Source organism: Pavona decussata, unplaced genomic scaffold, assembly GCF_977016875.1.
Source record: "Pavona decussata unplaced genomic scaffold, jaPavDecu1.1 SCAFFOLD_202, whole genome shotgun sequence".
Taxonomy (NCBI): Eukaryota; Metazoa; Cnidaria; class Anthozoa; order Scleractinia; family Agariciidae; genus Pavona; species Pavona decussata.
The window spans coordinates 277,501-300,000 of record NW_028145610.1 but is presented as its reverse complement, the minus strand read 5'-3'; the positions used below and the strand labels follow the sequence as shown (position 1 = coordinate 300,000).

At 40.3% G+C, this 22,500-nt stretch overlaps 2 protein-coding genes across 2 annotated transcripts in view; one reads left to right on the top strand and one right to left on the bottom strand.

Annotated features, from left to right (window-relative positions):
• Positions 1 to 13,454, top strand: part of LOC146460977 (uncharacterized) — a 15,512-nt gene extending 2,058 nt beyond the window's left edge. The window contains exon 2 of the mRNA XM_085087474.1: positions 10,919 to 13,454. Within this exon, the coding sequence (XP_084943600.1) occupies positions 10,919 to 11,629 (711 nt within the window). The 3' untranslated portion in view covers positions 11,630 to 13,454. The remainder of the gene's footprint in view (positions 1 to 10,918) is intronic.
• A 6,633-nt stretch (positions 13,455 to 20,087) lies between these two features.
• LOC146460976 (UBA-like domain-containing protein 2) lies at positions 20,088 to 21,314 on the bottom strand. The gene is made up of 3 exons (XM_085087487.1): positions 21,099 to 21,314; positions 20,917 to 20,976; positions 20,088 to 20,831 (listed from the first exon to the last, which is right to left on the bottom strand). Exons 1-3 carry the CDS (start codon positions 21,204 to 21,206, stop codon positions 20,697 to 20,699), a joined length of 303 nt encoding a protein of 100 aa, XP_084943613.1. The 5' UTR covers positions 21,207 to 21,314; the 3' UTR covers positions 20,088 to 20,696.
• Between the last annotated feature and the right edge of the window lie 1,186 nt (positions 21,315 to 22,500).

The following is a 22,500-nucleotide window of genomic DNA, read 5'->3' as shown; positions in this document are numbered from 1 at the left end:
CGGCTGAGCCAAACACCAAACAAAAGCTTAAATTTGGCTGACCGTGACTCTCCATCTGAAATATCGGCAATCGAAGCGGCAGGCATCCCCATTCTTCTTGCTTCTGCGATCAAGTAATCGATAATGATACTTTGCAATGGGCAAACAACTAACATAAAATTTGTTTGATGTTAGACTTTAGACTTTCAATTGCTGCAAAAGGTTGAAATATCAAACTTGTCCCAAATCTCGTAGGTAAAACTGCAAGAACATCGCTACTTTGAAGTAAAGCATTGGCAGCTTGACTTTGCTCGGGTTTCAATTCCAGAGAAAACCTAAGTTATTTAGAGAAATTCTCGCAACCTTCACAAATAGAAACTCCGCCACCATTTTTGTGTTGTCAACACGACGCACGCGAAGAACAATGACGTAAGCACCAAATTCAATATCCACCAATCAGCATTTTGCGTTGAAAAATTCAACGCAGAAATGAAAATTCCTGAGACATCGTTGCAAGCTCTCTCCTCTTTCTCCCTCCCGCCTCCCACCCCCAAGAGAGCTTGCTCGCAGGCTACAACGGTTATCACGTAACCTAACACCGCGTAAGATGAAAGGTCACGTTACAACTCACACAGCCGTGACGCATTTATGAATAAATAGATAATTTTTTCGCTTTCTCTAAACGTGAGCTTGGGACGCCCGTGAACAAAGGATCTGGAAAGAAGCAGACTAGCAACAATCTTTATAAGAATAACGACACATATGAGTTTACAAGACATGTTTCGGTCGTGCAACGACCATCTTCAGTTGAAAGTAGAATTAATTTGAAGTTACATTTGAATTTATAATGTAATGCTGATTTGCCTGAACAAAGATGAATAACAAACGTGCAATAAATTAGGAATCTAAGGCCTAGGGCAAACGTCGAATCTTAGTCGAACTTAATTCGTCGAACCTATTAATTTTGAAATAGGCGCATGAATGGTGCGACGTTTGCCGCAATTAAGTTCGACTCAAATTAATTGGTTCGACTCCAGCATAAGTTCGACTTGCCAAGTCGGATAATGCGACAGTGGTTCGGCGTTACAACAAACGCCGTTCTAAACACGCGCTGAACTCAATTCATAAATCATGCAAATTACAAAATAATTGATTCAAATGTGATGGACTGCGCAAAAGTCACAAAAATACCGACTCCCCCATCTGCCAAACGCTATTTCCCCCCCTGACGAGCATGCGCTGTACAAAGACAATTTCGCGACCAGAAATGGCGAGTTATCGAAAGTCATTGCTGACATCGCACAGCGTGATGGAAATGTGTTTTTCGTGTTTCATGAACACTAAACATAAATATAAATATAAATGATTCTAAATATAAATATAAATATAAATGATGCTAAATATAAATGATTGAAATGCGAATTGCCTATTTGCAATAAATGCTCAGTGTTTGAGTGTTTTTTTTTTCTATTTTTCGCAATTAATTGCCAAAGAAAAGCCCGATGAGCACTGTATCTCGGCATTTCGCTAGCAAGTCCTAGCAATAACTAGCCGCACATCGAGTGAATCCTTACGAATGCAAGACGGTGACGCCAACGCAAACGTCATTTGAAAGTATAACTTTATTTCATTTGTGCTACTTCGCGATTATTTTAACTCATTCAACTTGTATACACAAACGACAAACTAGCCAGGAACCAAATTGGTAAGAGAACCTTGAATTTGGTCATTTCACGTTGTTGTTTTGCAGAGCACGACAAAGAAATGTACCAAAATTTAAAACGCACGTGCAGAGCGATTGTTTTTGCTCATTAAGCTTTTTGTGTTGTATACCTGCCAACTTTTTCTGAGTCAAACGCGTGAGATTTTTGTCTCGTCATGACCGGAATTTCCGAAATTGTCCGAGCCACTTCCGAAGATTGCCGACGATTTTCCGAAGACTTCCGAACGTTGCCGAAAATGTCCGACGATATTCCGACGACCTTTGAACACTTACGATTGGAACGGATGGTAGACATTTGAAAGCTTTTGTGATTGTTATAAGGAGCAAAGAAATAATACATAACAAATCTGAGATAAAATGAAATTTCTAAAACAACTCGTCCGGATTTGTGAGTCAGGCGTGAGAAATTGTCGTTGATGCGTGAGATCGATGTCTTTAGTCCGCAGGCGTGAGACTCACGCATAATGCGTGAGAGTTGGCAGGTATAGTGTTGTGGCGTTGCGCCGTGGTGTTTTCGTAAGGTCCCTAATAGCACGGGGACACGTGCTTATTCCCGTGTTTCACGAAGTGCAACTTGAGAATTAGGGTCTACGCAGGTTCGACGTTTGCTACCACACTGGAATTAAGTCGACTCTTTGTCGAACTTATTTTTAATAAATTCGACGCGACTTAGATTCGACGTTTGCCCTAGGCCTAACAAAATAGCCAAAGGTAATAGAACATGTGATTAGAACGTGAGAGTTAAATTAACAACGTGGTATAGTTGCTTGTTTTTAAAAAGAAGGTTGCTCAGCAGGAGATGTGTAACGCTTCTTTTATCTTGACCTGGAATTTTGTGGTCACATGGTCTATAAGTTTGAAACATTCAGCAGAGCAGGAATTGCGGCAAGCCTCGGATTGTTGAAGGTTTTGATAGATACGTGAGGTCCTGTCCCTGTTTAGGTGTTCGCTAATGCGTGTCGAGAGGCGTCGGCTGGTTCCGCCGACATAGCATTGTTCAGCATTACATTATAAATTCAAATGTAACTTCAAATTAATTCTACTTTAAACTGAAGATGGTCGTTGCACGACCGAAACATGTCTTGTGAACTCAAATAAGTCGTTATTCTTATAAAAATTTCGAGCCTACTCCAAGCGCATAGCAGCACGTTTCTGACAGGGGAAGGGGTGGTGGTATTAAGAAAGGTTCCCTCAAGGTAGGGGGGGGGGTCTCTCTAAACCTGAGTGTCAGGCCTTCCTGAGCGTGGCAGGTGGGAAGGAGGGGAGGACTTGATACTCAGGTTGGGCTCCGCCCGGCTGGTGATACCAATTTGTTTTTCGGAATGGTACCCCTTTCATATAATGAAAATGAAAAAATTGTAGCTCCTTCTTATACCCCAAAGAAACGCCAAGGCCTCACTGTTTGTGGGCAGCGAGCGAAAATCTTCGTTTCGTAATTCTAGCAGTTATTTCTGATCAGTTTCAATGCCGACCCTTCTTTGGTTTCAGTTACTTCTCTTTCGCTTCACAATCTGTACTGTAACCGATTCAGATCCTAAATTCAAACGTTTAAGAGCGGATGTCTGTAAATATCAACCAGAGGTATGCAATAGCGAAAAATTCAAAATTCTCAAAAAAATTCACAACATAGCCCACGGTAAACTATTGAAAGAAATACATGTTTTACTTCGATCCGATAATTATTTTTGATGTGAGGCTATGATCTTGAATTCACCGCTCCTGAACCGGGTTTTCGGTGTCTGACACCACATGTTGCGAAGACCTTGTTTTAAAAATCAAACCAGTTTCGTTCCAAACGAAAAACATCCAGTCTGATAAAGTACATAATTATAGACATCATGAATGGTATGTTACTCATCTGAAGTGAAAATTTAATATTTAGGAGATTTTTCAATATTTACAATTTTTTAAGCGATTTCTCGTGATGCCAAATTGACAAATTTGCCACGCTAAAATCATTAACTGGTACATGGCGTTGAGGATAAAGATTTACACCACGTGAAAGAGCATCATTTCTTCTTATAAAATCCGCTTTCAAAACTATGGGCAACACAAAAGGAAATTTTTGAGGCCGCGAATTACAAGTAGTACTTTAGTGAAATTTGCTCCGTAAAAACTAAAATCTTAAACTAAGATTTTACCTTAGGGACTGGTCATAAAGTACAGGGGGGGGGGTGGGCTGGAAAAAAAGGGGGGGTGGGTCACTGTTTTCATGCATGTAAAAAGGGGTGGGCTAGCAAAAACCATGCATCATTAAAGGGGTGGGGCACATAATATTTTTGCACATGTTTTGCATCAAATGGTGCCTTTTGCCAGTAAAACTGTGAAATGTATTAACAGTAAAAGCACAAATTATAATTGTGTAGTTTCAGAAAATATCCATCCCCCATCACAGAGGGAATTTATAAAAGGACGCCCTACCGCCAGGAACTTCCAAGTTTCTTTCATACAATCTCTGTAATTTTGTTCTTTCTCTTACCACCATCCCCTCCAGAATCTTGAATTCCCTCCATGGGTGGGGTAAGGATATTTTCTGGAACTACACATTCTATCAAGAAAAGGGCAAGTTCACTCGCATCCATTAAAATGAACAACTATGATTCCATGTGGTTATTAATGATACATATTAGATGCACATTATCTTCTCAAAATCATTTCAGGTATTTCAACAAAAATAGATCTCATGCAATGATAAACTTCAAAAACAAGACTTTGTGCATGTGTGCTCCTTCCTCTATCATACTTGTCCTCTAATTTGTCTAGTTTTATGTATAGTCTTACCTTTATTTACTAGGGGTGGGTCATTTCATTTTTTACCTGAAAAATATGGGTGGGCCATGCATTATTCTGCAAAAATATAAGGGTGGGTCACACAAAACTAGCCTTCGTAAAAATGAATTTTTCCAGCCCACCCCCCCCGGTACTTTATGACCAGTCCCTTACGTTTCCCGTCTTATGCAAGACCACCACCACATTAAATTGAGACGGTGATCATCTTATTTTAACACAGGAGATCTCAAATGAAGACTATCGGAGTCTCAGTTAGTATATAAGATAAAAGATCGTCTTAAATATTGTCTTTAAATCGTCTTCATTTGAGAAGCGCTTATCTTAATCAACATTGAGGCATCTTACTTTAAGAAAGACCAGTCTTAATTATATTTATCTGAGTCGATGGGGTCCTTATTTTAAGACGTTTTTTGGTCTTGTGGAAATTTTAAGACGCCTAAGCAGGCTATAAGATACTGCCATCCTACGTAAGATGCAATACGCCTTAAGCTGGCGACACACCTGGCATTTTATACGACGATCGCAGCGAATTTGATCGCCAGCGAAAATCGCAAGTGATTTTCGCCACCGATTGATGCGGACACACCTGGCGATTTTTTTTCGCCGATCGCGGCGTTGTTCCTGGGATAAACCCGCCCAACCTGACTGATTGACTTTACTGGCAATTCGCAGCGATGAGCGTAAAAAAAAATCGCGGGAACGGGCACATTTGGCGAATTTAATCGCCGATATCTGACATGCCAGATATCGGCGATTTAATACGCCGATCTCTACTCTCACCATTTTAGTTCTCGGTAAAAAAAAAAATAAATAAATAAAAAAAGGCTAACTTGGAAGAAATAGAAAATTCCAAAACAAAAGGATCCAAATTTTGGAAAGCCCTTCCTGATTGGTTCATTAAAAAAATGCAGACCTCATAGGGAACAGGACTTCTCTTCTGATTGGTTGATTTTGATCCAAACTCTGCAGACGCGGAGTCTGGGCTGGAGTCTGGAGCTTTGATTCATCGCAAACTCTCACCTTGTTCAGACTTAAAACAAGCCGTTAATATTTTTCAAGCAGCGGAGAGTGGAGAATTTACAAGAATTTCGAGACAACAACTTCAATATTCAAATGAGAAGACATCTGGACTTCAAATACGGTCTAAAGCCTCGGCTAAACGTTGTAACTATACACGAACTTAACCGCATGCACTGCACACTCAGCGGAATGAAAATGGAATGAAGAAATTACTGTCGCTTTCTAAACCACCTGTTTTTTGAAAACCAAGATGAGTCCTGCAATTCTGCTGCGTCACCGATCAAAGGAATGAGTGTAGTGGCAATTCAGACAATCTGCAATGCAAAGTTTATGATTTACGGGACTTTTAAGACCAACAAAACAGTATTTAAAATGCCGCGGCCCGACCTCTGTTTTCCTGCGGATTTACGGTAAGCGGATTTGTATAAGTTGTGTCATTTCAGATTTGGTTTTAATAAAGTACTATGGATTGAAATTTGTTGTGTTTTCATTGCTGCATGTATCATGTTCAAGCTTAACAGTATTAAACGCTCCCTGTTTTTGAATGTAGGCTTAATAGTGACCGTTGCAGTTAGATTAAAGATCTCTTTCTTGCTTCGAAACTTAAATTGAGATTCTAAAGCATCTAGAATAAGATTGTTCAAATCTTGAATTAAGATGAAAATATGACTTACCACAGCACTTTGAATCTAAGAAAAAATCACCTTAAACTAAGACGCCATCATCTTATAAATAAGAAGAAAATCGTCTTATCCTAAGATAAATCGTCTTCAAATGAGATTTACGCGCTGTCTTACCACAGCACCAGAATTAAGTGTAAAAAACGTCTTAAAGTAAGATTTTAGTTTTTACGGAGTGAGCTTTTCTGTCACGGCATTCCGATGCTAAAACTCAAATAAACGCAACATGAAAACGTTTCAAACAACAATGGTTTATTAATTCTTGCTACAGGGCACTGCCTGTGCATGACCTATGCTTATAAGACTATTTTCCTTGGTTTTCTATCCTTTAGGGGCAATGTCAAAAGATTTTAGCGGAGTTCAAAAGCCGTACACGGGTCAGTTTACGGTGTCAACCGGTTGCAACACTAGTAAATATGGAATAAAATGAAACCAGGACTTCTTTCATTCAATCTTACTTTGAAAAAAAATGGAGCAAATAGCTAAGAGTGCTATATAATTCATACCTTTGAGCGGCCACACTGGATGTTTAAGAAATTTGGGACATCTATAGGAAACATCGTAACACTTTAGGCCGTTTTATACATTTGGTCACAAAGATTGTGTTACATGCATTTCACCGGTAGACCGCTGACCTTGCACTTACGTACGCCCTTGTCGGGATAGAAATTGATGTTTCGTCCAGCTAGACCCCAAAGACAATTAATTATATAATCAGTTCAAACTGAGGTTACGGGTTTGGCTTATCATAATTTTATCTGGTTGCGTCTAAACACGCGCAGTTGTTTTGATTTTTGATAAAGTTTTTCAAATTTCAGTCTAACGTAGCCTCCGAATACAGCCGCCTCTCATCGCTCCCGTCCCCGAGGGGCGTTTCGCGAAACGGCCCTCGGGGACCGGGAGCGATGGGAGGCGGCTTTATTCGCAGGCTACCATGAATGCTACTCAAGGAGAGTTAAAAGCAATGTCACAGTCTAGTTCATCTGGAGAAGACCCAATTTTCAATTTATTGTTCACAAAAATTGTCTGTTGTATGATAGTTTTCATGCGATAAAAGATAGTTCATCCATCAGTAATGGAATTTGAGCAGACAAAATATGGTTTCTTTGGCCTTAATGGGTCAAAGTAAGAACACGATCCAACAAGATCATGTTGCCTGAATATATGGTGCTATGCTCTGAATTTTTAGAGTACTTGCGAAAGCCAACAGGCACTAATATCGAGGTCATCTTGTGGATAAGTCTAGATTGCACAAATGTGATGCTTCGATCTCCCTTCGTTTGCTTGAAACGATTAGCTGCCCAACTTGGTGGGACCGGCGCAGAATCGGTTTTGTCAGCGTCGTCTGATGCCATAAGCATCTCGATGTCTTGAGCAAATAGACCTGATCAGATGGCTGTCATCGATTTCGAAGATACTAAGGGAAATTTTACGCTGAAGTTTAGTCAGTTAGTTATGTCACTTTGTAGAACTGGCTTTACAGCCAAAGGAGCGTAGCTGTGCCATCCAGGCTGTGAAACCCTGGTCCTCTCTCTGACAAAAATTGCTCCCCCTGCGCTCCTCCCTTATTCCTGCTGACAATGTACTGTGGTCGACTGTCGCAGGTGTGAGTCGTACTACAGGAAATATTGAGGGAAAATAGGGATGACAGTGGTGACGCAACCCCGTTTCCCTCCTCGCTCTTACCCCGCCGCCTCCCCCTCAACCTCCCCATTCTTTACGTCGGGAGACTGCTACAGTGACAAAGCACACGGCCAAATAACTTCCTAACCTCCTCATTCTTTACGTCGGGAGACTGTAACAGTGACAAAACACACGGCCAAATAACTTTTTAAAAAAAATCACTAAAAATCGTAAATGTGTGTGGATGTAATAACCAGTAATTCAGAATCAAATTGCAAGCGTTATTTAAGGTAATTCTTATTTAAGGTCAGGAGTTTTGCGTTACAGTAATTCGATACCTGATCTGTCTACGAGAAGCTCCGCCTCAGTTTTCAGTGTTCAGTCAGCAAACCTCGTGGCCCTTAGATAGTTTTAGAAGCGGCAGTGAAAAATTACCCTTGGCATGCGCCCGGGGGGTACCCTGTGAGCAGATCAGGCTCTTCGATCTTCCTAGATAAGTCGGAGGGCCACTGCTCGCAGGGTACCCAGGGGTATATAAAAATTGACGGGGGTGAGCGTAGCTTTCGGGGGTTAAAATTCGTGGTTTGGTACCTGTCAAAGGTATGGCGCTACCTTTTAGCCAGTTTTAGGGTATTGAGCGAAAACATATAAGAGAAAGTTACTATAAATGTCAGTCAACTGTCACTTACCGTATTCATTTTAGAGTTGGTACCACTAAGTGGGAAAATTGTACAGATCACGGCTACAAAACAAATTCTGGTACCTTTTAGTGGTACTTTTCAAAATTTATGACGATCAACTCGTCATTTTGATATGGGAGTCCCCCTCCCCCTGGGGGCAAGTGATCTGTGCAAACTGTAACGCAATCTCTGCCGTTAAACGTATTCTTAAATCGCGGTAAAATACATATATCGTTCCTGATAGATATGATGATTTCTACAATGTAAAGAACGCTCGCTCAAAAGGTATGAATTACGTAGCACTTGTAGCTATTGTTCCATTTGTTCTAAAGTAAGATTCAATGCAAAACATTCTGGTCCTAATTCAAAACGTTGACTACGTATAAAACTGACCTTTGTGACCTTTATACGCTTTTGAACTCGGGGTCTACTAAAACTGCTACAATCTTTTGTGCCTACCCCGAAATGATTAAAAACCATGGAAAGTGATATTATGAACGTGGGCCAAAACCTATAGCAAGTACCAACAAACAATTGTTGTTTGAAACGTTTTCATCTTGTGTTAATCTGAGTTTTGGCATCGGAATGCCGTGACAGAAAAGCTCAAATTTCACTAAAGTACTACTTGTAATTCGCGGCCTCAAAAATTTCCTTTTGTGTTGCCCATAGTTTTGAAAGCGAATTTTATAAGAAGAAATGATGCTCTTTCACGTGGTGTAAATCTTTATCCTCAACGCCATGTACCAGTTAATGATTTTAGCGTGGCAAATTTGTCAATTTGGCATCACGAGAAATCGCTTAAAAAATTGTAAATATTAAAAAATCTCCTAAATATTAAATTTTCACTTCAGATGAGTAACATATCATTCATGATGTCTATAATTATGTACTTTTTCAGACTGGATGTTTTTCGTTTGGAACGAAACTGGTTTGATTTTTAAAACAAGGTCTTCGCAACATGTGGTGTCAGACACCGAAAACCCGGTTCAGGAGCGGTGAATTCAAGATCATAGCCTCACATCAAAAATAATTATCGGATCGAAGTAAAACATGTATTTCTTGCAATAGTTTACCGTGGGCTATGTTGTGAATTTTTTTGAGAATTTTGAATTTTTCGCTATTGCATACCTCTGGTTGATATTTACAGACATCCGCTCTTAAATTTGTATACTATGAGGTTGATAAAACGAACTATTTTCGGAGATCGGGCGGAGACTCCCTATACATCCATTTAGCTCATCACATAGAGTAACCCCCACCCCCCGTTTCAGAGCGTATTCCGATCAAGATTGAGGTCGCTTAGGTCTTGTGGACTTCAGTAGCTTTTTAGAGATACCTTTCTAAATTTTCAGGACCTTCCTTAGTTTAGTTTAAAATCCAACCTACCTCGTTGCGTGTTCAGGGGAAAAAAAACGAGGCGCTTGGTGAGGTGGAAACAGAAAACAGGCACGTGTCGCCCGTCGGTGCGCGTGTATTTAAGTTCCACGCCAATTCGTACAACAATACGTGACCGTAGACTGCCTTGTGCAAGCTGAAATTGTCCATAATCGAGCTCAGATCATAACCTGTACAAAAGGTCTCCTCAACAACCCCCTCCCCCCGCAAATTCCACTCCTACGTCCCCAGCTCTCCACTCATCTACAAGCAAGACCAGTTATTCCCCATAATATAGTTTATTTAGGGCAAAGAGTGTGGCATTTGAGGATTTGGTCTTAAGGTAACATAAGTGATTATAAATTTAGAGCTCTGGTACTGTCACCCCCGCCCCCCCTCCCAATCCCTACCTCTTCCCTCCCAAAAAAGGCCGGCAAGTGGGACCTAATTTCACCCCCCACCGGAAACACAATACAACCCAAGTTTCCCAGAGATCTAAGGGGTCCTCCAGCAGGATTCAAGTGTAGACTGATTTAGGCGGTACACCTTACTTGTATACGACACGCTGACGATAGGCCTCGGACTTGTTTCGTGTAAATCAAGCCTACAACATGCTTACGATTGTCGTGCATAGCAGGTTAAGTCTCTGCGAACGATTTTACGGCTCATTTAAGAACCTACGATAAGCGCAGTCAGTGCTAGATGACGGGAAATGTATCTGTAGGATTTTGCTCGACGACAATAGCGTGCGCTATGCAAGAAGATGCATGCGACAGTCGTAAGCAGTCGAACAGTCTAAATCTAATGGTAACTTTACTTAGAGTATCATAAACTGGCCCACACGACAAAAGACTTGGTCAGTATAATACACAACACATGTATTTCAAAGCATTTCGCTTGAAACTAAAGCTGTTTATTGAACGGGAGAATGTTCTGCTTTTAAACTCTTTGAAGGCAACTCAGTTTCAAGTGTTCTGTGTGCGAGATTTTAGTAGGCGATTTTGGATTTGGGCGAAAAGTCTCAAGACCTTTATTTTTTCTTTCTGCAGCATGAAGATCCCGAGATGCTCTCATCTAAAAGCTATACAGTTCCAAAGAGTTCTGAAGTATCCCTGGTGGAGGGAGCAAGTGTCCGTTTCTATGGTAAAGAACTTTGTGTCGCCGTCACTAAAGTAACAGAGGTAGAACGCGGACATGATGGAATTATAGATCGAAGGTCTTCTTGTGAGAAATCCTGCATTGGCGTTGGAGGTGGAACACGCATAGAGATTTACTCAGGTTCGTTTGGAAAACCTTCATCCACAAATCCTCCATGCTGTTTTTGGGGCCGAATCAAAACGCTTCGATTCTCTATCCCCGCTCCTCCTACATCGCCGCCTGCTTCATATGAGTGTTTCAAGTGTAGTCCTGCTGATTGCGATGGCGCCGCCGCGGAGAGTTCTACAGAGACTTGCAGAGTCGGCGAGAAATGTTTTACGCTGAAGCTGCAGAAAAAGCAAACTAGCGAAGTGGCCACGGTGAAAGGATGTTCCCACGTGCTTCGGTACTGGGGGAAAAATCTGGATTGTGATTACCAATGCAAGAGCAACGTGCCATTGGATCCGGGAAGTAGAGATTACCACTATAGCGTTTGTGTGTCTTGTTGCTCCGGAAATAAGTGTAATAAAGAGGATAACGTTTCTTCTGGTGCTGGCTCTACTAGGAAAACCTTTTTTGCGACGATGGCAACATTATTTTTCACTGTGTATGTGGCGATATGATCCCACGGCAAGATTTAACTACCGTGTGACTTCAGCGCTACTGGGCGGAGTAGAAAAACACTTTTCGTTCAAACCACTTTGACTGTAGGCTCAGTCAATGCCGAGCTGGACTAGTCAAGTCCAAGATGGAAACCTTTTCAAGCAAAGCAAATAAATATTTTAATCAGTGATTTTAAATTTTGGAACATATAAACGATCAACTTGTTAAATGTGAGTCGCAATTTCGGAAATATATAGAGTTACGTTTGGGGCCGGGATAAAGGGGAGCCGTAAGTGGATGCAAGTTAAACGTTGCAACCAGATAAAGCGCATCCTTATTCCCAGAGCCTACGATCTTTTGGCCTGCAGTTGGGGTCTCCGTGGACGAGAACTGATGGAAATAGTTTTGTCAGGACACAGCGGCAAAATGAGTTTGCATGCTCGTCACGCGTGAGCAATCTTACTAGACAAAATAGCGGCATCTTTAAAATTCTCATTGCTTGTTCTCATTTTGCGTGGATAAGCCCAAATCAAAATAGATAAGGTTGTCGCTTTCAGGAAAGGTTCCTTCGAACTTCCTCCATCACATATGTTATTAAACAAAAAAAATGTTGAGGTAACAGGTACAAATTTGGCGATTGAAGTAGAGCATTCGTAATCGATTCACGCTTGAATCACAAATCTCCGAAGCACTCTTTTTGTCACTGTGTCCCTTGTCAGGTGGCTCCACTGGGCATGCCAATCATTACTACTGTCCTCGTGTTCTCATACCCAGTCATGACAAAAATGGTAATCATTTATCTTGAACAGGAACGCTAATCTATCTTTTTCAACGCGATATTCGGGAGCAGTAAGTCACTCTGTCTGTGTTGAAAGATTTTTGTAAAAAATTCTTTATCAGAAAATTGATTGTATCGAAAGAAATGTCGGCACAAAATAGATATCTCTAGGGTACGAACTCCAGGGGGGGGGGGGTACTCCCAAAAAAATGGATAGGGGTGTGCGGCCCGCTTCCCAAAACCCTTACCCTATTTATGACCAAAATTAGCCTGTTCCAGGCTCCTAGAGAGAAGCGCGAAGGAGAGGGCGAGGCCGGACGAAAACGAAGGAGAGGGAAACGAGCCTGGAACAGGCTAGACCAAAATCTGCCATTTTTCCTACTCCATTTATGACCTAACCAAAAATTTGATACCCTTTTTATGACCTGATAGTGTCCGGTCAACTTCAGTTCAAAAACCCCTGGAGTCTAGCGCGTGACCGGAGCGTATGACAAGCCGTTGCAGCACGTACACAGTTGCTGTAAACATTATGATGAAGAAATAGCTTCTTCAAAAAAAAAAAAAAAACGAATTCAAGACTAGAGTGCAAAAATTGATACCCTATTTATTACCAAAATGGCGGCAAAATGGCTAAAATCGATACCCTATTTATGACCAAAGCGGCTGAAAAACCATACCCTTTGGCGCTGCACGTACCTATATAGTCCATATAAGGGAGTACCCCCCCCCCCCCCCCCCGCCCCTGGTACGAACTCAAGAAACGTTTTGGGTTAATACTTCTTAATGTTTCGCGTCTGCAAAGATATTCATTCATTTGTTATCCGCCCCGGGCGGGGTAGTAACGCATCACTTGTATTACATTCTTCAACTTCGAATTCAGCTCAATTATCTACTGTTATATGCTTGCAATTATTTTTCCCACTAAACAGACCAGCAGTGACAGTTGCTATTGAGTGGATCGTATCTGTTTCGCGAGAACGTTTGTCGTATGATGTTCATTTATTTTCATTGTATAAGTACTTCCTACTAATTAAACAGTCGTCACCATTAAAGGTTAAAAGAGTACACGTATGCAATCAGCCTACTCCGCCCAAAACTTGTGAAAGTTTAGACGTAATCAACATAAATAGCAAGGCTCGTTCCCAGCTTACTGATGCCTCCTCCACACACATACGCAGTTTCCATCTTTCTTTTAAATTTGAAAAGAAAGATTTTTAAAAACTAACGGAAGTGTTTCGTGGTGCATGTAATTTCCTGTCATGATACGGAAACGATTGTATACGATCTTCAAGGCTACTAACTTTCATGTGAATTCTACCGGCCTTGCTTTGTATGTCATCACTGTCAAACCCTCAAAAATACGAGTCAGATTGAATACGTGTACGACTTTCAAACTTCAAATCAGTCACATTCCCAGGACTCTCGCTCCTTCCGTTTTTTACCAGCAGATAAGACGAACCTAGAGACGAGATTGGTGTGACATTAGCGTTTATGTAAACCACGCAAACTAGATTTGAAAAGTCGTACTCGTAGTCAAATCTGTAGGTCCTTTGTGCACGCCAGTGCGCGAAAATCTCCTCAGAGAAGGTGGTGCAACGCCCAGGGGACCACGCCAGCGTTTTTGATTTCCATGAACAGGGACAATTTGCGTTTTAAAAATCTCCTCTTCTTGACGCTTTTCGTTTATTTTCCCATGTTTACGGATCATTTTTAATCATGTGCAGAAGAAAGGCAGTTGAGTGTTCCGAAAATGTCCGTCTTTGTGTACCTACTCCGTGGCCGCTGTCACCATGTAACTGCTCCATTCCTTCCACCGCACCCAGCTAAACTTTGCTGGTTGCTGCGATAAATGAAAACAATGCGGCGACCTCCTCCTTGCTTCTAAATACAACGTACGTAAGTTCTGTGTCCTTCTATGAAAGTCCAAAAGTAATCTCTTTCCAGATATTGCTAATGTATTAATTAAGCCGCCTCCTCTGCACTCCTGGCACAGTCCCAGAGTATGAAAGTGTGTAGGTCCCCTTCCCTCATTTCGGTTTCCTTTTATAGCCAGTGTCACATAAGCCCTCAAAAAGCTAAATATTATCTTCTGAGCTTTTGTAACTAGCCAAGCTGAATTTTAATTTTATCTTGACAGACCGGCTCCTTCTCTAAGTAAATCTTTTTTTAATTTTTAGCAAAAAACTTTTAATTTTTAGCAAAAACCTTTCACATTTAGTAACTCCCAGGAGTAACTCCACTCCAGAAACTACGGGGAGACTGGCACGAGTGAGGGATTATGGGATCGTTTGGATAGAGGGATGAAAATTGCGTCAATGAGTAAGTACATTTTCAGCATTTGTAACGCAAATACTTTTTTAGATTAAAGCTATTTAACAAGAGCTAGACTACCCTAAGAAAATTCCGAAAAATGCACTTATTCGTCTGCGTGATGTTTATCCAAACAATCCCAGTTCCCTTACTTGTACCAGTCTACTCACAGTTTCTGGAGTGGGGAATTGCCTTGGCTTAGCATCAAGGTATGTTTTGGACATGTGCGCATGCATGCTAATGACACAAGAAATTATGCCCAGTAAGAATGTGCAATGCAATTCAATGGAATAAGGTGGCTGGCGCCAGTTAATCTCGTACCCAGATCTTCCACCCTCAGGGGGAAGGGAGATCTCACATTTTCACATTTCCAAAACTGCAGAGACAGATCTGGTTATGAGATTAGGTGCCGGTGTCCATTACTTTCCAGCACTTACACTAGTACTTTGACGGATCAATACTACCACTCTTTACCAGTTGATACAACAATAATGGTACCATAACAGTGCGACGCGCCTTACCGTGGCCACCCAACAAACGTTTTTTACAAGTTAGCCAATCAGGATAAGCAAATTTGATTCAAAGTCAGGCCTCCTCGCAAAGTCCAACAGGCAAGTGACGTAACAATGAATTATTGAAAACATGTTTTGTATTTTATGAACAAGGAGGAAGATATCCTGATTGGCTTAAACTTGTAAATAAAGTTTGTTGGGTGGCCACGGTAGGGCGCATTGCACTGTTATATCGGGAAATAAGTTAGACCAAGTTATGGTCATATTCTCCACATAATGGGTTACCATAGTAACAGTATAAACTGCCGTGAAAAGTTTAAGGTGGCTCTGAACCCCTCTGGTAGAATTTCTTTGAACAATTTTTTTTTTTAAATTGTATTCTGACAAACCTGCTGGTTACAGATCCATAATAATAAATGGGGGTTACCGAGCTTGTTTTGAGTTATAACCGCTTAAAGGTAAAACTAGGGGTGTTTCAACCCCCGGGGGGTACTTGGGTTAAGTTTTGCTGGGTATGTGCCGCTGGCCTCTTAGAGCCCCTGCCCCATTATAGGCTTTTTTGTGGCCAGTTATAGACCCCATCTTAGTCACTTTTTGGGAAAATGTAATTTTCCCGATCCCAACTAAGTCACTTTCTATTTATGCATCTTCTTTCAAGAACGGAATGTAATGCGAGGTGATTGTTACATTTAATAAACAACAACTTTCTGAACTTTTTAACTGAGACCATTTTGAATCCCTACTTAATAGAATTTTCTCACCCCAAAAATCCGAAAATGTGCGACCCCATTCTAGTAACTCTATTGAAAATGCGACCCCATTCTAGTCAATCCAGTCGTGAAAATGCGACCACATCTAGCAGCACATCCCCATTAGCCTCTTATGAGGAAGTAACCCCCCTGAAGTTTCAACAGGTCATAGTGTTGCTATGGTAACCTAAAATGTCAACAAAATGACCACTAATGTTCATAAATGTTTAGCCTATCAATCAGTCCAAGCATAAGTGGTGCAATGTGATGGAAACCAGTGCCAGCCACATTAATCAACTGTAAGTATAGTATGCGTGCGGGAAAAAAATAAATGTGGGCTTGATTGTCATGCGGTCTTGATCGAGGTGGATTGTGTGTGGGGGCACAATTAAGCTGTTTGTACATAACATAATACTGACAAATCTAATGTTAATATGCATTGTAGGCTCACTAAAAAAAGAAAGACAAATAAGAAAAATATGTGGGCTTGATTCTCATGGCCTCTATACATAAAGTTTATGAATAATGTGAAAACAGCTTGCGATGGTTTTTGTGTGGGAGTACCTTAAGCTATTCGTAAATTATATACAAATCTAATGTTAATATTTGTAACTTGTCACCACAATTGCTTCCACAGCTGCTTGAAATTAAACATGCAATCACCACCTACCCACTGTCTCTCACCCACTCACCCCTGGGGGAGGGACTGGCACAATACTGTCAAGGTCAGATTATGGACTCTGGTGGTTGGTCAGAAAAGCAATACAGCCCCGTACAGTGAAATTCTGCTGTGCCTGGTGTACCACCCTTTTAATGACAAAAATAAAGCAGCATTTAAACACAGGCAAATTCTTATATTATTGGTACACATCTGTGACATAACATCAGTACACACAAACAACAGGGTGATTGATAGATTGTTCCTGAGTTAACTTTAATAGGGGGTGGTTGGCATTTAATCTTCTTAAACAAATATGACAGATTTTCTTCATTTCTTGAATAATTATTATTGAAGAAACGGTAATTCTCACTTCCCTAATTTTAGATCTTACATTTCTAGTTTTAGGTCTCCCTGATTTCTTATAAAGTATTTTTTTTTTAATGTTTCTGTGGCAGCATCAAGTCAAAATGATTTCCCACTGGTTAAATTATTTCCCTTTGTTCCCAAGTAACATTACCATAACCTGAGACAAAGAAAAATAAAAAAATTGATCTAGTCTTTCTGTTATCAATATTGCAACCAAGCTGCACATAAAGTATGGTATATTTCATATACTTCATAAACAAAACAGCCTTGCAGGGGGCATTAGACAAGTAAAGCAAGCAAACATATTTAAGACGTTATGTTGGTCTGCTAATGGAGCAAATCCAAAATTGTATTAAGGGAGCAATTCACCTAAACGGCATTTTTCCGCCGCTTGACATGGCTTTAATGGAAATATCTCATTCACGTTTCAAGCAATACAAAAACCCTATCATTACCCCGTGAATCTGTGTTGTGGGGTATTTTGTGAATTTTTGGGTGATTTTTGGGTATATTTGGGAGGAGTAGTTTTTTTAGAAGAATTGGTTAAATTAAGAGAAATAAGAAATATTGAAGATTGAGTGAAGTTTTAAAATTAGAATTTGTAGTTAATTATTAATAGAGGGATACCAAGTTAGTCCACTAGCAACCTGGGGTGCTCTTGCGTGGGTATCAACTGTCTGTTAGTGTTCCAAAAATCATTTTCTTTCTTCTATCCCTTCTTAAAACCTCTTTAAATTTCATTCAAATTTAGGTAAATTGCCCCCTTAATGCTGTGACCATGCACCACCACAGTTCACTTTTTGTGCTTGTGCAAAAATTGATCTGTTAATTTTGTAAGGATGTATTTGTCAGCAATCAGCCCCCCCCCTCCCCCACCCCCCAAATATATAGTAGGAACAACTTGTCAGACCTAGTGAGTACATAGGGCTTTTCATTACTAACATTAATACAAGTAACTGTTCAGGGAAAATCTGACCAGGCAATAATTGTTCAGTCGTTCTGAAATCAGTGTTCCAACTGCTAACTAAATACCTGTCCAGTAAATTTTTCCTACCAGAACAAAATCTATCCAGTAAAGTTCGGACATAGCCCAATAGTTATTAGGCTCAATTTCCAGCCCCTGGTCAGGAAACAAGCCCACACTCCACCCGGAACAGCCACTTTCCCGGGAGGAAGTCCTGGCCCCAAGGAAGTGTTTTTGGCAGTTATGGTAAAACTGGCAACAACGGGTCAAAACTTTGTTGTACCTTTTTGGGGGTTAAAATTCGTGGGTTGGTACCAATGACTTCCATGAGGGATGTGGTGGTACCTTTTTCAAAAATTCAGACCAAAATTACCCCCGACACTTTTATATGGGAATCACCCCCCCCCCTCCCCTTTAAGACATTTGCTCAACGTTCATGTCTCATTCTTCCAATGTCCACTGAAATTTGTGTTACCGTCACTTGAGAAAACAAAACAAGTATTTTGTGAGCCATATCCAAGCTGACTTACAATCATGGAAAAACAGTCAACTGTTCCTAGCAGCCAGCAAAACTATGTCAGCTATCAACAGCTACTTTTAGGGAACATTATTTACAGTAATTAAACTGTTCCTAGCAGCCAGCAAAAGTGTCAGTTATCAATAGCTAGTTTTAGGGAACATAAATTCTTTATATTTTTACAGTCAACTGTTCCTAGCTCCAGCAAAACTATGTCAGTTATCAATAGCTAGTTTTAGGGAACATTATATATTTTACAGTCAGCTGTTCCTAGCTAGCAGCCAGCAAAAGTATGTCAGTTATTAACAGCTAGCTTCAGGGAACATTATTTATAGTCAACTGTTCCTAGCAGCCAGACAGTTGTCATTTAAGCTACTTTTAGAGAACATTATTTACTATTAAATATTTGAGAAAACCTTATTTAACTTTTCAAGCTCACAACAAAAAAAATTTGGAGCTCAGAACAGTCTGGCACACTCCACACAACAAAAACAGTGTTACGTGCTGTTCCGCATTCCTGGTTTTGATGTATGCCCTTTTCAAGGACATTAGACTCAGTTGTCTCTAGCCACGAATTAATTTACAAGGAAAGTCCACGAATAAATTTACAAGGAAAGTGAGAACAAATAATTTTCAATAATGGTGCAGTCCCAGAAAATTGACCATATCCATCCTACAGAAGGTCAAAGAAACAGAGACTGATTGGGATGAGGTTGAGGCAAATTATATATTTCATTAAAATAAATAGAATTGAATTAATGCCCTTGTGACTGAATTAAGGTATCAAATGAAAATAAGTAGTAATGTGTAACACAGGTGCAACAAGCTTTCAACCATGGATATTGCAAATGAGCCTGCAAAGATCAGCCATTTGCCAACACTAGACAATGTCTGATTTTTTTATGTAGAAATTAGGAACATCTGATACAGTGAACATTGTGCAACTGTCATGCATCGACACACAAGGGTCAGAACACATTAATTTTCAGCTTTCCAAGGTCAGCGTGTCAAACTTTCTGAAGGCTGCTTTTAAATCTTGGCTGAATAAAAGGAATTTTGGAAAAAATAGAAGTAAGATTAATATAGCGATATTACAGAGCTTGAAGCAAATAGACAGGAAGTCTGACCTTGACATTTGCCTTTGTTGTTGAAGGGAAAGCCACTATCGAGATAAGCAAATATGCCTAAAATACACACATTTGGAAACTAATGCTTTCTTCTCGCTAAGCCGTGACCAGTTTCCTGAGCAATCTTGCCGCAGGCGTGTCATTTGAGTAAATTAATAACAAAGTCTATTTTTTAGATTGACCTCTGTGGTTTCAAATCATAACCATCGCATTCCAAGGTCCGGAAATCGCACTCCTCGAGCTGGTCTCAACCGGAACGAGAAAAATTGAACAGAGCTCATCTTGCATGGATTAATAATCAATTGCAAGAAGTTACAGCGCAGATTACAAAGTAGCAGCTACACTGAAAACGTCCCCTCTGAAAATTACTCAAAACGAAATCACTGGTAAAACAAATAAGACTGCGAAGTACGTGAAACAAACCAGCTATGTACAAACAAAAACAGTGATCAAAAAGAGTTATGAGGTAAACAGTCAAAGGCATCGATCGCGCAGACATTGCTCTCTAAACTTTACTATCAATCTTTAAAATTAGATCATAATCTTGACAACTTTGCAAAACAAAATCGAAACCATCGCAAAACTGAAGAAAGCTCGCGCGCATTAGTAGTTTGGTATTTCCTTTGCGACATCTTATAAATTATACATAAAGTTAAAGAATGCACGCTTGTTTCGCAAGGCATTCAATTTTCTGTTTCACTATCATCATAGCGGTAACCATAAGTCCTCAAAAAGTTTGAGTTAGTCTCGCGAACGAAAATGGTACTTATGCTTAAAGTGGATTTTCTGTGTCTCTTCAAACTCCCATAGATTTCGCCCGGCCCGTTAACATCAACACACGTCAATATTCCCATTTAAACAGTTTTCTTGAATATAATGCATGCCGTAGATTGAGCCGGCATTTCTGTCCATTACGTTTCTTGCCCTTCCATATCTTGACTCGTAGCTTACTGTTCGCAGTAAATCCTCTATTTCTCTTGTGTTCTTTTAACATATTATTATAAAAAGGGTCCAGTAATGCTGCGTTGAAGAAAGATACGGTGGAATGATACATAAACAAATGAACGGTCGTGCAAGATGACAACAACATTGCGTTTAGAAAATCATCTCACTGGTTGATGATTGGCGTTCAGAGTCTGTGTTTTGGGGCTAGTGTCGGACGCTTGAAGTTTTGAGAACGCTGCCAAGGCATCCGGAAAGTTTGGTGGTGTTGCTGGTGTATTTGCCGGCGTTACAAGCTGAAAGGCGAAATGAAATGACATTAAACAACAACAAAATGAAAGATATTGCTAGGGAAGTTGGCTCAAAACACACAAGACCTACCGCGTTGTGTTGCGAATGCGAAGGAATCGCTGCTTCTTGAAAAAACAAACTCAAAGCAGTCTAGGAAACAAAACGAAATAAAGTGAGTTTCACATCAACAGTGTAGACGGAAGAAACACAGCGAGAACAAACGACAAGCCGCTTCGACATCACGTCGCAATCAAAACAGTCACTACGCTTACCTCAAACTGCCAATGTGCGGCTTGTAAAAGCTGTCTTGCTTGGTCTCTGGCACAGCCAGCAGCCATTACAAACTGATTTATCATAGCTTGCTCTTTCAACGCGTCCATCTTGACCAAGAACGACGAAAAATAACATAAAACACTCGCTACTCGCTTTCGCTTCGGCAAGACGAAAAGCCGAACACACCAAGTGTGTTTTTGCTGTGTGATCACGTGTCATAACATGACGTCAGGGCAAAACAAACAAACTCATTGGTTGATAATTTTAGAAAAGTGGTCTGATGTGACATTACCATGGAAACAAGGTTGGAAAGAGGGAATATTCGAACGACGACACTTGCTCTTCAATCAAAGGTCACCAGAATAAACGTCTTTTTCCTGCTTCTTCCAAGAAAGGATCAAGGCAAATTGACGAATGAGACGCTCCTTTAGTTCAACCTTGGAAATTTAGTCCCACAGTGGATTTCCTTTGTTGTAATTCAATCTTTCTTAAGACTTTCGATTGTTTGTTCTGTTGCGTAAGTACACGTGTAAAGTACATTTAATTATAATTTCGTCACGCGATTTTTTAGAAAAGTCAAATCTTAGATCCGGTGTGTTCAACCGCCAGACCTTTCCCTCTTTCCGAATCTGGAACGATGACTCGATCAACGAACAAGAATTACACCGGACCTGGCACCTATGCCAAATTAAAGAAGCTGATCACGTTTTAGAAATTTCACTTTCGAATCGACCGCAATATCTACTAAGGAAATAGCACAATCCGTTGCGAAACAAATTGAAAGCAACGAAGCAACATGTACCTGATTATAAGGTACATGTAAAGAAATGGAAATAACATGCAATACTTGTGTCGCAACAGGCGAATACAAGAAGGAAAACGGTTTACGAAAGTTTAAAGCGTAGGTAATTCTGCAAAAAAATCCGTTGCATCACTTGAACTGCCGGGCACACTGTCGCTTTCAAATTTCTTATAGCTGATCGCTGAAAGCGTCAAAGAGAGCCACGAGTTGGCAGACATTTGTTGTCGACAAACTAAAATACAAAGATTAATGAGAGAGTAACAAATATATTTTCTTTTATAAATACTTTGGTTCTAGGCCCATCGTAGCTTGGTCAGAAATAAAACAAACAGCGGTGATAAACATAATAAACTTGTGCATTTTATACGACTTGACGTTTCGTATGCCAGTCAACATACAATTTCAAAAGTGACCAATAACATTTTTTACAACTAAATGTATATTATAGTGATTTTATTTTCTTTTAAATGTTGTTGATCAGCTTTCAATACTGTAGAACATATAAGTATTAAAACAGTTTGCGTGTATGCTAGCGGTGGAGGAGGGGAGGGGGACACTAAATTAGATATTAGTTGGTATTGCGGTGGGCGGTATACTTC